The sequence below is a fragment of the Suricata suricatta genome, chromosome 13 (genome assembly GCF_006229205.1).
Source record: "Suricata suricatta isolate VVHF042 chromosome 13, meerkat_22Aug2017_6uvM2_HiC, whole genome shotgun sequence".
Classification (NCBI taxonomy): domain Eukaryota; kingdom Metazoa; phylum Chordata; class Mammalia; order Carnivora; family Herpestidae; genus Suricata; species Suricata suricatta.
In genome coordinates this window covers 36,950,721-36,965,616 of record NC_043712.1, presented here as the reverse complement: position 1 = coordinate 36,965,616, position 14,896 = coordinate 36,950,721, and the positions used below count along the sequence as shown (strand labels likewise).

Here is a 14,896-nt window from a genome sequence, read left to right as displayed (position 1 = left end):
AAAGTAATCTAGGGGTGCCTGGGTGGCTCAGTCAGTTGGGATCCAACTTCGGCTCAGGTCATGATCTCACAGTCTGAATTTGAGCCCCATATTGGGCTCTACAGTTCAGAGCCTGGAGCCTGCTTTGTATTCTGTGTCTCCCTCTCTCTTCCTCCCCTGCTCATTCTCTCTCTCAAAAATAAATAGACGTAAAAAATTTAAAAAGTAATCTCTTCGCAACATGGGGCTCAAATCCATAACCCCAAGATCAAGAGTTGCATGCTCTACTGGCTGAGCCAAGTAGGCGCCCCTGCATTTGAGAAACTTCTATGAGAAGTATTCTGCTGCACAAAGGGATGTTTTTGTAAAAGTACCCCTCGTCTCCATTTGGTAGCTCGCTTACTGTTGTCACAGGGAGGGGTCCTAGCAAGTCAGTAAGAAAGCAGAATGGCAAAGGATAGAGGCTGAAGGACAGCAGACCTTTACCCCCACACATAACTGTGGCAGACTACCCACAGGCTAATTCCCAAGAGCCCCTGAGTATCTAGCCAAGGCCACTTACATTAAGAGCCAACTGGCTTCTTAGGGTCTCTTCCTTGAAGCCCAGTTCTGCCATTTCATCCAGCTGTTCCTGGTGTGCTCGGATGACCACCTGTCTGGGAACACCAGAGGGGACTGTGTGATCCTCTGGGCCTTCCAGAGGATCTCTACTGGTTTGGAGCTGAGCCTCATTTCCAGGCTAGGAACTGCCTCTGCCCAAAGTGGTTAAAGCTTTGACCAGGGCCAGCTCACCACCACCTCCTCCCCTGTCACCTGTTCTTCTCAGGACTTGTTTAGGCACTGGAGTATACCATGAAGATACCAGGAAAGAGGGGCTTCTCGAGCTGTTCCTGCCTCCCCAGCTACACTGAAGGACAGGGATGAGTGCTCTTCTATACAGGAGCTGCCCACAGCTTCCCTGCCAAAAGACTGAAGGCTGTGACCGCTGGAGGTGACACACTTGGCACAAGGTAGAGCTTACTGCCTTGCCTGCCATTATCTCTCCTCTCTATAGGGAGTCTGGGGACCAAAGCAGGGGGTTTGAGCTACATGAGGATCTGCCAGGCTCCTCTCACCTGTGCATCCCTGCATGTCCTTTTCTTTGTCCATGCCCTTGGCCTGAGCCTAAGTGAGCAGCAGGCACAGGTATCAGGAGCCCTAGATAAGGGCTGTAGCCTCTGTTCCCACACACCCACTCTGCCCTTCATCTCTCAGCCTCTAATGCTGAGAGGGGCCCTGCTTAATATCTTTGCCTTTTTTCCTCTCTACCTTCTGTCTCTGCTGTACCATCCACAGCATCCTTTGGGGAAAGCAGCACAAATCACTAGTCCTTCTATTTTTCACCTTCACCATTTTGGAAGGTGCCCATTCTCTCTTGGTTCTGGGGGCACACAGCTACAGCTGTAGTATCCCTGGACAGCACTTCAGAAACACAGACCCGACAGAATGGATTCTGAACTCACCACAGGTGACGGATCCTCCCTTCTCTCACTCAAGGCCCAGCTTTCCCAGGCTCAAAGTTCATCCACCCTGGTAGGTCTGCTCCTATACATTTTATTCTTGCTGTTTACCTAGCAAGACAAAGCCTGTCTAGTCATAGAATAGCTGACACTGAGCCAACAATAGCCATTCCCAGAACAGACAAAACGTTAACCTGGGTGGAAGTAGGGGTGCCGGAGGGCTCGAGTCTCGGGGAGAGTGTCCAACTTACTGTGCATGCTCCAGGGTGAGCTGATGGACTGTTCCTGCCGTCTCTGGAGAGCAGCTGGGGATCAGGGGAGAGCCTGGCCTTGCTAAGCACCTTGGGATCAGCCTGTATTTGAGCCATACGATGTCTCTACTGGGGCAGGGCAACTTGATTGGGTCTGTGGACAAACTTAGCTCCTGCCAACCAAGCCCTGTTGGGTGTTTTCTTTCCTGGGCCCAGGTTTGGTCAGCCACATCACTACTTTCTGTTTGTGGGGTGAATATAGGCCCAGGGTGGGGTCCTCCAGGATGTATGCTGGGGAAGGGCTTTCCTGGGAAACCTTGGGAGCTGTTCAGCTCTGTCTCCTCAGCATCAGCATCATACTTCTGGCTCCCCACATGTTCCTGGGAGAAGAGTGCAGTCTGTCTGTTCTCACAGGCCTCTCCTAGCTCAGCCTCACTTGTGGGCAGCTTGTCAGGTGAGTGCTGACGGATGGGTGATGGGGAGAGAGCTGGAAGATCACCACCGGGCTTATTGTCAGGGGGAGATGATGAGAGCCACAGGTGCCCAGTTGCTGAAGAGTTTGGCAGGAGTGCCTTTTGATCATCAGATGACACTGTGTGGTCCACAGCTGCCCCCGCTGTGTCTGCTGCCACTAGATCATGCTCAGGCCCATCTTGGGCCAGCTGCTCCAAGGAAAAAGAGCCCTCATTGTCTGTGTTCTCCAGGAGGGACACAGTGAGGGGAGCCATCACTCCAGAAGCATATTCAGAGCAGGTGCCTGGTTCCCCTCTAGAGTCGTCTTCTTGGTAAGTGTAACTGTTTTTCACTGTTGGGCTGTCTTGGCTGACTTCCCTCAGAGGTGTGCTGACTGTCTCTCTTTGGTCTGGAGATCCTGGAACTGCAATGTGGGGTAGTGAGAAAATGAAACCATCTTCCTCCAGGGATGGTGAAGTACCGTCAGCCTGCTCAGGATCCTCACTGCTGCAGGCATTCTGTCTGTGATCAGTGGCTGGGCTGCCACGTCTTTTCTGGCCATATACAAAGTCTACCTGTGAGCAGTAAGGCTTCTCTGCTGGGTTGTCTCTGGGAGAAGGTGCCGAGGAGGTAGAGTCCTCCTCTCTGCTCCAGGTCAAAGGCACCTTACTTGGGCTGTGGCCATGATTAAGTGCTGCTCTTCTGTGACTTGTGGGGTCCCTGGAGTACATCCAGCTCCCAGTTAGACCTTTCTCGTCACCATCTGTCCTGGGGTTAAAAAACAGACTTTGCTGCCTTTCAGCCACCTGCTCCTCAGGTCCTTGCTCTCTCTGATGAAGGAAGAATGAGCCCTCGCTATTCTCTAGAATGTTTTTCTGCTTTGTGGCCCTCTGACTGGAAACATGTGAGAAAGAATCTTCACTGAAATCGCTGTCATCAAGGTCCTCAGCTTGGGCTGCATCCTGGCTCTCAGAATAAGAGCAGAAGGGAGGAGGGGTCTCCTTATGGAGCTGCCCCTCTAGGGGCCTGTACTGGCATAAAAACCTTTCCAGTGGTTGGTACTTTAACTTCTGCTGGAGGAGAGGCGGCTGCTGGAACTGTTGATGATAAAAGCGCAAATGTTCCTCCCTCTCCTTCTGATGTGGAGGGATGTCTGTCCAAGCTTCAGAGGCAGACCTGGGGGGTGTGCTCCCCTTGCTGCCCTGACTGTATTCTGCCAAGTGGTGGAGGTTGCCGGCGGAGAGCTCAACTTGTGACACAAGCTGCTTCTGCACCGGCTGCACAGTCTGCACTTTCTTGCACTTGGAGGGCAGTTTGCCATGCACCGGGTCTTCTCCTGGGACAGGGGTCCCGCTTCCCCACCTGCGGGCAGCTTTGTTGCTGGTTTGGTTTTTCTCAGAGCACAAAGAGGCAGACTCTTCTCTTTTTCTGGCTGAATGTCCAGACTGCGTGGCTGCCTTCACAGGGCCAGTCTGAATGACCCACTCTTGGGGAAGATTCCCTCTGGATCCACTCCTTTTACTGGGAACTTTAGGTACAGGAGCAAAAGGGATATTGGGTGGGTGGGTGGCCAGAGGATGAGCCTTCCCTCTTGTGGAGCCAGGAGCTGCTGTGAATGACTGCTGAAGTCCCAGCTTGACTTTTTTAGGAGAACATTTGTCCCCAGGCAGGGCCACAGGGGAGCTCTGGATTCGCTTTGGAGAAGAGTTTCCAGAGGTCCGATTTCGACTGGTAGCTGAAGCACAACATTTAATGCCTTTCTTTAGTTCTTTGACCCTGTAAATTACCATTTTACGTTAAATGTGTATTCCTGCACGCTCCTTAATTCCTTTTCTATATTTTTCAAAAACCAAAAAGTATTACAAAAAAGACGAGTGTAATCTCTGAGGATATAAGCATATACCAACACTGGGTATCAGATGTTTTGGAAATCACCTCAGTCTCATGAGATAGGCCAGGGAAGCTAGTCTCAGAACTGCACTACATCCATTTGGGCTCATGCTGTACTTCCTGAAGGTGGACCAACTCAGGAGCCTGGGGTCTACCACTCCTCTGCTATTCATTCCACAGCCAGAGCCCACTTTCCTGCAGTCCATCTCCTTTCAGGCTCCTCTAAGAAAATGAGTTCCTTCAAACTTGCTAGAACGCAGGAAGCAAAACCTTCTGGAAATAAGCAGGCTTATGCTAATTCTACTAAAGAAAAAGTGATCTGTCTTCCTAGGGTTTCTCAACCTTAGCACAGTGGTATTTGGAAAACCAGGTAATACTTTGTTGTGGGGAACTGTCCTGTGTTGTGCCCTGTGGGATGTTTAGCAGCATCTTTGGCTTCCCACCTACTAAATGCCAAAAGCACTTCTAACTCATGACAATTAAAAATGTCTCTGGACCTTGCCAAATGTCCCATGGGATGCAAAGTTGCCTCTTACATAGAGGAAAACAGAACCATGCTCTCTTCCACATGGGAATTTTAGGGAAGATAGAAAAGCCAGAATTAGGTCTCTTGCTAGGATTTAGTTGTCAAGATCAGTCTCTTACTCTGTAATATTTAAAAACACTGTAGGAATTTAGAATTACAAGGTGACAAGAAGGAAAATGTGACTCTACAGTGGTTTGTAGATTCTTCATTAAAATCCCCCTAGGAAGTGGGGTGCCCAGCTTGGATCAGTCTGTGAAGCATGTGACTCTTGATGTCAGGATCATGAGTTCAATCCACACGTTGAGTGTGGAGCCTACTTAATTAAAAAAATCCTCTACAAGGGAGTAGTACTTCTGCTTGGGGTCTCCTATAACATGTCTTTTCCATTATTTTAAGTTTATCCATTTATTTTGAGAGAGACTGAGAACATGAGCAGGGGAGGGGCAGAGACAGAGAGAATTAATCCCTAGCAGGCTCCACGCTGTCATTGCAGAGCCTGATGTGGGCTGGATCCCACAAACCAAGAGATCATGACCTGAGCCATGATCAAGAGTCAGATGCTTTACCGACTGAGCCACCCAGGTGCCCCTCCATTTTTTGGTTTTAATCCAATCATTACTGGTAGCCAAATGAGCCCTGGCCATTTCTGAAAACCCAGATTGTAAGCCTGACACTGAGACTTGATTTAAATCTTCCCTTTAGGTCTGAGAGCAAAGGCAGGCAGGTAACATAGCTAAGCAAAGAGATGTAGGATGTGACTAGACACTTGAATTGTGTCCACAGGCCTTTGTTTAGGTGTTGCAGTGGGGCATATATACAAGCCATGGGCTGAGAGGTGCCACGGTAAGTCTAGATGGTTTGAAATTATTTCCTGTTATAAAAATCTTAAATATTTTAGTTTCATTAATAAAAAATACCAAAATTTCCCTCAGGAGTCACAGTAAATAACTATAGAAAGCTGAGTGCCATAAGGAATCCTGTAAGTAATTTGGTCATATATGCTAAATGCTTCCAAAGTACTCTTGCTGTCACCAAAATCACAACTATCACTGACCTCTTCTGATACACCTATTAAAGGAGTCTAGCTGGAACTTTATTTTTGGACTACTTAGCAATCTTCTAGGTCTCATTTAAGCACATTAAACAAATGGGTTTCATTTACTTACTTACTTTGAGAGACAGAGAGAGAATGAGTAAGTGAATGAGGGGCAGAGGTAGAGAGAGAAAGAATCCCAAGCGCCCTCCATGCTCTCAGCACAGAGCCCAACTCAGGGCTTGATTTTATGAAATGTGACATCATGACCTTAGCCGAAATTAAGAGTTGGATGCTTAGCCAACTGAGCCACTGAGGTGCCCCTTATTTATTTTCAGTAATGCATCAGACTGCTTCAAATAAATCTATTGTACTTTTTCCATTCTTTTTAAAGCCAAAATTATTTCAAATAATTTTACAATTATACTTAATACATCCCCTATGAAAAAGGGTTATTTTCATCTTCCTTCACTGAGTCACTAAGTAAGCAGATGGTCTTATTCTCTGCTCCTAATGATGAAGTTTTTACTTTGAGCAATTGATAACAATGTCTATGATTTGGGGAGTGGGTGGGGTTATGAAACAAGTTCGGCTTACTGTCAATAACATTGAAGCTGGATAACGGGTACATGGGGGTAAAGATTTTCAAGCCATACTGGGTTTTTGGAAACAAGTTTGGCTCATCTCATATCTTCTAGCTGATCTCAGTTCATGAAGTAGCCTTCCTTCTAGCAGTGCTAGTGTGCAGACATAGGACACCATGCAATAAAAGAAACCTATTTTGGGGACCTATTAATATGATTGTTGCTTAAATTAACACATGTTGAGTAGTCACTATGTGCCCAGCATGTTGCTAAGCCCTTCATACATATTATCCTCACTGGTTCCATGTAACTGTTGTATGATGTAGATGCTAATATCCTGTCAGATCGGGAAACTGGACCCAAAACTTTTGCCCAAGATCACTCAGGTGTTTTGTGGTAGAAGCAGGGTATTGGCCCAGATAGTCTTGACTCCAGAGCTCTTGTAACCACTGTGTAAAGTATCTTTCCTATTTAAATGAGATGGTACACAGAATGCCTCACCCTGACATGCAGGAAGAGCTCCTCCTTTCATTCATAAATATTGTGCATCTACTAAGTACCAAGCACTGTCTGAACAATAGATATGGTATAGAAAAAGATAAGGTTTCCTGTTTTCATTGAACTTAAATGATACCTGACTTTTCCTTCTCAATGAATTTCATAAAATGCCATGGATACTAAAGATTCTTCCACAGTAGTAAAAAGATAGCTTTCCCTCAGTTTGTTAACCTTGGAGACAGCTTCTGAGAGACCACAGACAAGGATGTAAGGCAGGACCAGGCAGCAAAGCAGCCAGAGGAAAGGATGGAATTGATGTTTCCATCCATGGTAGGAAACATGTGACCACAGAGTTGAGACAGGGAGTCGGGTGGGGAGGACCCTGGCAGATCTCAAAGTCACCCCAGATAGAGGTGCTAGCTTTACCACCAGCTCCCAATGAGCCCTTTTAAAGTTCCTGCCCTTCTCTGGGCTCAATTTATCTTTCTCTAACATGTCATATCTGGGTTGGTCTCTTCTGGACCTACATAGCTCTAAGTGACTCTGCCTTAACAAGTAGCATATATTCTATTCCTTACAATTAGGACTGAGGCTAGCAAGAAGAAATCTTTTTTTAGAGTGGCACACTCAAGGCTTTCATTTCCCACTAGCCATTTAAAACTCACCGATGGAGTTGTCTCCTGAACCAGGCAACGTTTCCTCTTCCTCTCTTCACACTTGTAAAATGGCGAAGCCTACTAGGTCACATTCTTCAAATGACCTTCACATTCTTCAATTGCACACTCCCCTGATACTAGTATCACTGCCTCAAGAACAGACTTCTGGAGCTCAAGGTCAGACCCCTGTGTGTGCATGAGACCTGCACACATGACCTGCTACCTCAGAGCAACTTACCGGTCAGCATAACGCAAGGTATTCAGAGTGTGTTCAGTGGCCACATGGCTTGGTGAGATGTTGGCAATCATGCAGGTTTTGGCATCACCGATGAAAGAATCCTTCAGGACCTGTCCAAAACAAGGCAGGTCAATGAAGTCAATTAATAAGGGGCACATTGACTACTTATTGTGTGCAGGACACTGGGCCATGGCTCCCCTTCCCTCTACAAAAAGGCAGTTTACAAGGAAGAAATAGAAGTGATCAAGCATGTAAAAAAAGGTACTCACTTCACTACCAAAGAAATACAAACAATCCATTAAAAATACTAATATTTTTCACCTGTAAGATTAAGACTCATGATACCTGCCCTGGTGAGGGTCCAGGGAAATGGGTACTTTTCTACACTGCTGCACTACTCATGTAGCAAGTACCATGAAATGGTATAAGCTTTTGGGAAGGCAGTATGGCAATATGCATAAAAATGTAAAAAAAGGGCACACTTCCAGAATGTTGTCCTAAAGAGAACTGCTCAATTGATCAAAAAAAAGGAAAAAAAAAAGGTACGTAAAGAGTATGTATTACAACATAGTAATAAATGTTGGAAAATCTAGGAGTTTATAACCAGGAAACAAATTGTTAACTGAATACAATACAACCATTAAAAGTAATTACATGGGGCATCTGGGCTGCTCAGTCGATTAAGCATCCAACTCTTGATTTCGGCCCAAATCATGATCTCACAGTTCATGAGATAAAGCCCATGCCAGGCTCTGTGCTGTCAGCACAGAGCTTGCTTGGGATTCTCTCTTCCCACCCCCTGCCTCTCTGTCCATCCCCTGCTCATTCTCACTCTCAAAAATAAATTAGCATTAAAAAATGATGTATAGCTATGCTCAGGTACACGGGAAGATCTAACATTTAATCTGAATGAAAAGGCATTTTACTCCATAACTCTCTACGTAGATCTACATGTTGATATATGGGCTGAAAAATGTCTGGAAGGATGTTCACCAAAACACAGCAGTGATTATCACTGGGAGGTGGGATTTTCTGGTACTTCTTACTATCTTCTTTGTACTTGTATTTGTGGTCTGAATTCCTATTATTACTTAGAATTTTTATTTGTAAGTAATCTCTATAACCCAACATGAGGCTTGACCCCACAAACCCAAGATCAAGAGTCACATGCTCCACCAACTGAGCCAGCCAGGTACCCCTAAAGTATTACTTGTTTAAATTAAATAGGAACACATTTTCTGGGTGATGGTGGACCTGTTTTAAAAAAATAACAGAGTTAAGGGGCACCTGGGTGGCTCAGTGAGTTAAGCATCTTATTTCAGCTCAGGTTATGATCTCATAGTACCTGAGTTCGAGCCCCATGTTGGGCTCTGTGCTGACGGCTTGGAGCCTGCAGTCTGCTTCAGATTCTGTGTCCCTCCCCCCCACCCCCGTCCCTCCCCTGCTCACACTATGTCTTTCTCTCTCTCTCTCTCTCTCTCAAAAATAAACATTTTTTTTAGAAATGACAGAACCAATGTCAGAATCAGGACTAACCACCCATAAGAAGGGTTTTCTAAGTTTCTGGCTGAAAAAAATTTTTTTTAATGTTTTAATTTATTTTTGAGAGAGAGAGAGAGACAGCATGAGCAGGGGAGGGTCAGAGAGAGAAGGAGTCACAGGGTCTGAAGACAGGCTCCAGGCTCTGAGCTAGCTGTCAGCACAGAGCCTGACGCGGGGCTCGAACCCACGAACCGTGAGATCATGACCTGAGCCGAAGTCAGACGCTTAGGTGACTGAGCCACCCAGGTGCCCCATCTGGTTGAAATTTTTGAGAATATATAATCTAACCAGTTCCGACTAGTAAGGAGTTATGTTATAGGTTCTGCCACAGGCCCTGTGGACCCATTAGGATAGCTGCAGAGTGAAAACCTCTCCCCAAATACGAAGATCCTCAGAGACTGCCCTCTATTCTAGTCCATCCTCCACTGGGCACAGGGCTTGGTGCAGAAAGGAATCAGAGGCACTGCCTTCACAGCAGTTTGTATGTAGGTAGACCCCTCCATGGGCCACTGTTTGGTAGCCATTACAATGTTGACTTACTGGCATTTTCTGTTAATAAAGCAGTTTCATGACAGAAAGATGGAGGAAAAATTCACCTTATAGTTTTACCACTCAGAATAATCAGTTAACACATGCTGAATTTTTTTGTGTAGGTTTTCCCCCCTCATTACTTATTTTTATACCACAGATCTTGGTCATCTTTCCAATAAGTACACATCAAAAATCTAGCTTAACCGTGGCACCTCGCTGGCTCCGTCAGTAGACAGAGCTTGAGACTCGATTTCAGGGTTTCAAGTTCAAGTCTCCTGTCGGGTTTAGACATTACTTAAAATTTTTTTTTTTACTTTCTTTTTGTGGAGAGAGAGACAGAGAGAATGGGAACAAGAGGGGCAGAAGGAGAGATAGACTCTTAAGCAGGCCTCACGTTCAGTACACAGCCTGATGCAGGGCTTAATCCCACGACCCTGGGATCATGACCTGAGCCGAAATCAAGAGTTGGATGCTCAACTGACTGAGCCACCCGGGTGCCCCAGAAATAAACTTTTAAAAAATACATCTGTCTCCTCCTTTTTAACTCCCACGGTTATTCATCTTGAAACACTAGTCTAAGTCTTACAGCTAAGAAAGTACTTAGTACAGCTACACCAGCGCCCCTTCAAAGGCTCAGAGACTTCACTAAATAAAAAATGTTTCTTTATATTAGAAATCAGCAAAAAGCTGTTGGGTGATGACCAGAAGGGCACTGCTGCCCCGTAAGGGCCCGGCTGCCTCCCACCGCGGGCATCTCTGCCTGAGGATGCCCCTTCTCTGCCTAGAATGAGCTCCTGGAAAGAGCGTGACTCAGCTTAGCATCATGCATTGCTGGCAGTGGATGCTTTGCTGAATGAACAAATGAATGCAAGAACAAATGAATCAAGCAGAACAAAGCTCACATTGAACTTTACCTGAGTTAATTTGCTTTGCCTGAAGGGAGTGTGGCTGTGGTCCTGATCCAGTGCTCGGATACATTCCTTCAGCTGCAAAGTGACAGAATAACAACAAGCACATCAAATATCACATGCAAAGTGAGAGTTAACAGATCAGACTTTTCTTAAGCCACACTTGGGCAGTTCTCCAAAAAGAAGTCAAATGCCCTGGTAGTTTCTTGTCCAAGAAATACCAAGCTAGACTGGGAACTATCATCCTCTACTACCTGTGTCTAGTTAAGGGTCCCCGACACAAAGGCTGTGATCCTAGGATTAGCCCTGATAGTGGGGAACAGACAAACCAGGGAACTTTTCACAGGCCCCAGAATCCAAGCTTATGTGGTGGCACTCTGGCTTGCCAGCTCTTTTTCTCACCTCCTCTCGACCTGTTATCAGCTATGGATGTGCTGAAGTAGAGAGAGTATCTAAGCCACTCCCCCAACCTCCCTGCTCCCACATGCACACCTAAGGTGTAGATTCAAGTGTAGACTCAGATGATAGTTTTCTGAATGGGACAGAAGAAATTCTAGAGTCACAGCTGGAAAGGAACTGGGACATTACCTAAGTTTACCATCTCATTTTATTTTTTATCTTCTTATATTACAAAGGCAGGGACTGTGTCCCAAAGGCAAGGGCATTTCACTTGCTCCTGGATGTAAGCCCCCCTCAAAAAACTGCACATTTGGACATCACTAGTGCTCAGAGATCTAGATATGCAGACCTCCAGGGGCAACATGCTCATTAGAAAAATCAGGAACATGGGGCACCTGGGTGGCTCAGTCGGTTGAGCGTCCAGCTTCGGCTCAGGTCATGATCTCAGTTCGTGGGTTCGAGCCCCGCCTTGGGCTCTGTGCTGACAAGCTAGCTCAGAGCCTGGAGCCTGCTTCAGATTCTGTGTCACCCTCTCTCTCTGACCCTCCCCTGCTCGTGCTGTCTCTGTCTCCCGAAAATAAATAAAAACAAAAAAAATTTTTTTAAAGAAAGAAAAAACAGGAACAGTAGGGGTGGGGGAAACAGGATGAGGGAGATGAGATCTATTTCTGAGTCCTGCATTTAGATTAAAAGAAAGTAAATATAAGGGAAGGGAGGAAATAGGATGGAAGGAATCCTCGGAAGTACCCATGCTGGGGTTCACTAAGAACAGGTAATTAGCCTTGAGAGTTTGCTATGGCTCTTCTTAGCTGTGGGCATCAGTATTTGCCACTAACTCCTCTCTATCCAAAAAGCTGCAGTGAATAAGAGGGAACAAGTATCCTCCACTTTTTGAAAGTTCAGGTTATGCCATTTCACTTTTACAAAAGGCCTCCATTAGTACCTGTCTGTACTAACTGAAAGAAATTTAAAGAAGATTATCACTTTTATTTAAAAAGTTGAAAAGTAGGGGTGCCTGGATGGCTTAGTCAGTCAAGCATCTGACATCGGCTCAGGTCATGATCTCACAGTTTGTGAGTTCGAGCCCCACATCGGACTCTGTGCTGACAGCTCAGAGACTAGAGCCTACTTCAGATTCTGTGTCTCCCTCTCCCTCTGCCCTTTCCCCACCTGTGTTCATTCTCTCTCAAAAATAAACATTAAAAAAGTTTAAAAAAAAGTGAAAAGTAAAAATAGTATTCAGTGTTTATTTTGCAGCAAGCCTTTACAGGTGCAGTGCGCACCCTGAGCGGCGTACCCATCCAGCTCCTTCCCAGGGAAGTACTTTCAGCATCTCAGAACTGTATCTGCTCTGTGATTTGTTTATTTGTTTAATTTATTTAGTTTGGAGAGTGGGAGAGCGAGCAGGGGAAGGGCAGAGATGAGGAGAGAGAGAGTCCCATGCAGGCTCTGAGCTGTCAGCTCAGAAGCCACCATAGGGCTGGAATTCACAAGCTGTGAGATCATGACCTGATTGGAAATCAAGAATCGGACACTTAACCAACTGAGGCACCCAGACGCCCCTTATATTTTTGTTAATAGCTTTTTTAATGTAAACTCTATGCCCAGTGTGGGCCTTGAAGTCATAACCCCAAGATCAAGAATCACATGCTCCCCAACTAAGCTGCTAGGCTCCTCCATCTGTGCTTTATCTTGATTTAGTTTGTACCATCATTAGCAAGATGTGTCCTAGGTATCAGAAAAACCTAAGACAGGTTATTTTTGGTGTTTTGGGAATGCTCACATTTTCCCCATATAAATTAATGGTAATCACTTCTTTGCCTTATGCCATTTTGGCTTATGAAAGGTTTCATGGGAAAATTCTATTTTCAGATAGCAGGAGAAACCTGTATAAGGGAATTTCCCCTTTTATTTCAAATATCCCCAAACATGAGCACTAGGACAATTCTCCAAAAGGGACAAACAGGTAGCCAAATCCTGCCCCTGAGTTACACCTGCTCCTTACATACTCCAAACCAAGTGTGTCCCCAATCCCTATGACCCTTGTGTCCCTTTAGCCCTGTTGAATCAGAACGGGAAGTATACTTTATTAAACATTAAGGGAGAACTAAGGGGAATACCCAAAAAGGAAATAAGGGGCACCTTTGTGCACCTTACAAAGTACAAAATATTTTTAAATTTTTTAAAATGTTTATTTATTTTTGAAAAAGATAGAATGCAAGAGGGGGAAGGGCAGAGAGAGAGAGAGACACAGAATCTAAAGCAGGCTCCAGGCTCTGAACTGTCAACACAGAGCTCAACATGGGGCTTGAACCCACAGACCACAAGATCATGGCCTGAGCCCAAAGTCAGATGTTTGAGCCTTCCAGGTGCTCCCAAAATTTTCTTAATATGGATTTTTAAATTTTTATCTTTTTAATCTTTGTTACTTTTTAGAGAAAGCAAGAGAGTACAAGCAGGAGAGAGGGGCTGAGGGAGAGAGAGAAAGCCTCAAGCAGGCTCCATGCCCAGTGCCTGATGTGGGGCTTGATCCCACCACTCTGGGATCATGACCTGAGTTGAAAACAAGAGTTAGATGCTCAACTGAGCCACCCAGTTGCCCCACAAAACATGAAATTATGATGCTGTTCTAGAAGGCTTGTTTCTAGGCTCCTTTGCATGCTACCACCCCTGCGAGACAGACATAGTCCACCCTCAAGAGGCTGTATGACTTCACATGGTCTTCTTCCCAGGTTTTATACTTGATTCCTGGACCATAAATTTACATATGAGAATCACAGATTTGTAGCTACAAGATGCAAATCCATGGCCACTTCACTTAATCCATCTGAGTCTTAGAATCTTAACCGGTAAATGGTATTGGTTCTGAGCCTCCTTGGAGAAATGGCTGATTCCAGGGCTAGGGCAGGGAAAGCATAAAGATGAGTGTGTGACATCTTATAATGCCAAAAGGCAAGACTATGCTCAAAAACGATGGGGGATGAGGTGCCTAGTGGCTCATTCAGTTAAGTGTCTGACTTCAGCTCAGGTAATGATCTCAGTTTGTGATTCAAGCCCCATGTCAAGCTCTCTGCTGTCAGCTGTCAGCACAGAGCCCACTTCAGATCCTCTGTCCCCGTCTCTCTCTGTCCTTCCCCTGCTTGTGCTCGTTCTCTCGCTCCCTCTCACCCTCTCAAAATACATTTAAAAAAATGATGGAGGCATATCAAAATGATACAGGAGTCAACTTGAAAGAGCTCCCAATGGCCAAATCTGGGACAATCTAAGCAATAAAAGAAATATCCATTTACTGTTATAAATAATCTAATAAATAAATTGGAGATAAGGAACAGCTCTTTCTTACAGCAGAATTTCAACTAATTAATGTAAAAAGAATGATAGGAACAGGAAATCCCACCAGGTAAACATCACAGTAAGAAGTGCAACAGATTAAGAATCATCAATGGATGCCAAAAGTAGGCAGCAAAAGGGTGATGTAAATAGGTATCTACATAGTTTCAAAGCATCTTCCCATAAGATAGTTACTAATTACAAAGGGAAGAACAGTAACATTATGGTGGAGAAACCTAGCACAGACCACATTAAGTGATCAAAGTTAACATGACCAGAAATAAGACTTACTGACTTTGTGCACCATATGATCCACTGTGAAGGACACAACTTACGCGGTGGTCTCGCTAAAGATTTTTTGCCTTAACCTAATCTGAGAAAACACAGACAACCCCCAAATTCACAGACAATCTGTAAAATAAAAGTCCAGCACTTTTCAAAGATGTTACAGTCACAGATAACAAAAACTGAGGAAACTTTGAAGACAGGACTATAAATGTAATATAGGATCCTAGACCCAAAAAGGACATCAGTGAGACTACTGGTGAAATTCAAACAAGGTCTGTATATTAGTTAATA

The 14,896-nt window shown here is 45.1% G+C and overlaps 1 protein-coding gene across 1 annotated transcript in view; it reads right to left on the bottom strand.

Annotated features, from left to right (window-relative positions):
• Positions 1–14,896, bottom strand: part of KIF24 (kinesin family member 24) — a 66,720-nt gene that overhangs the window by 2,676 nt on the left and 49,148 nt on the right. The window contains exons 9-12 of the mRNA XM_029919456.1: positions 10,595–10,666; positions 7,608–7,717; positions 1,730–3,958; positions 542–635 (exon numbers count right to left, since the gene is read on the bottom strand). Of these exons, the coding sequence (XP_029775316.1) occupies positions 542–635; positions 1,730–3,958; positions 7,608–7,717; positions 10,595–10,666 (2,505 nt within the window). The remainder of the gene's footprint in view (positions 1–541; positions 636–1,729; positions 3,959–7,607; positions 7,718–10,594; positions 10,667–14,896) is intronic.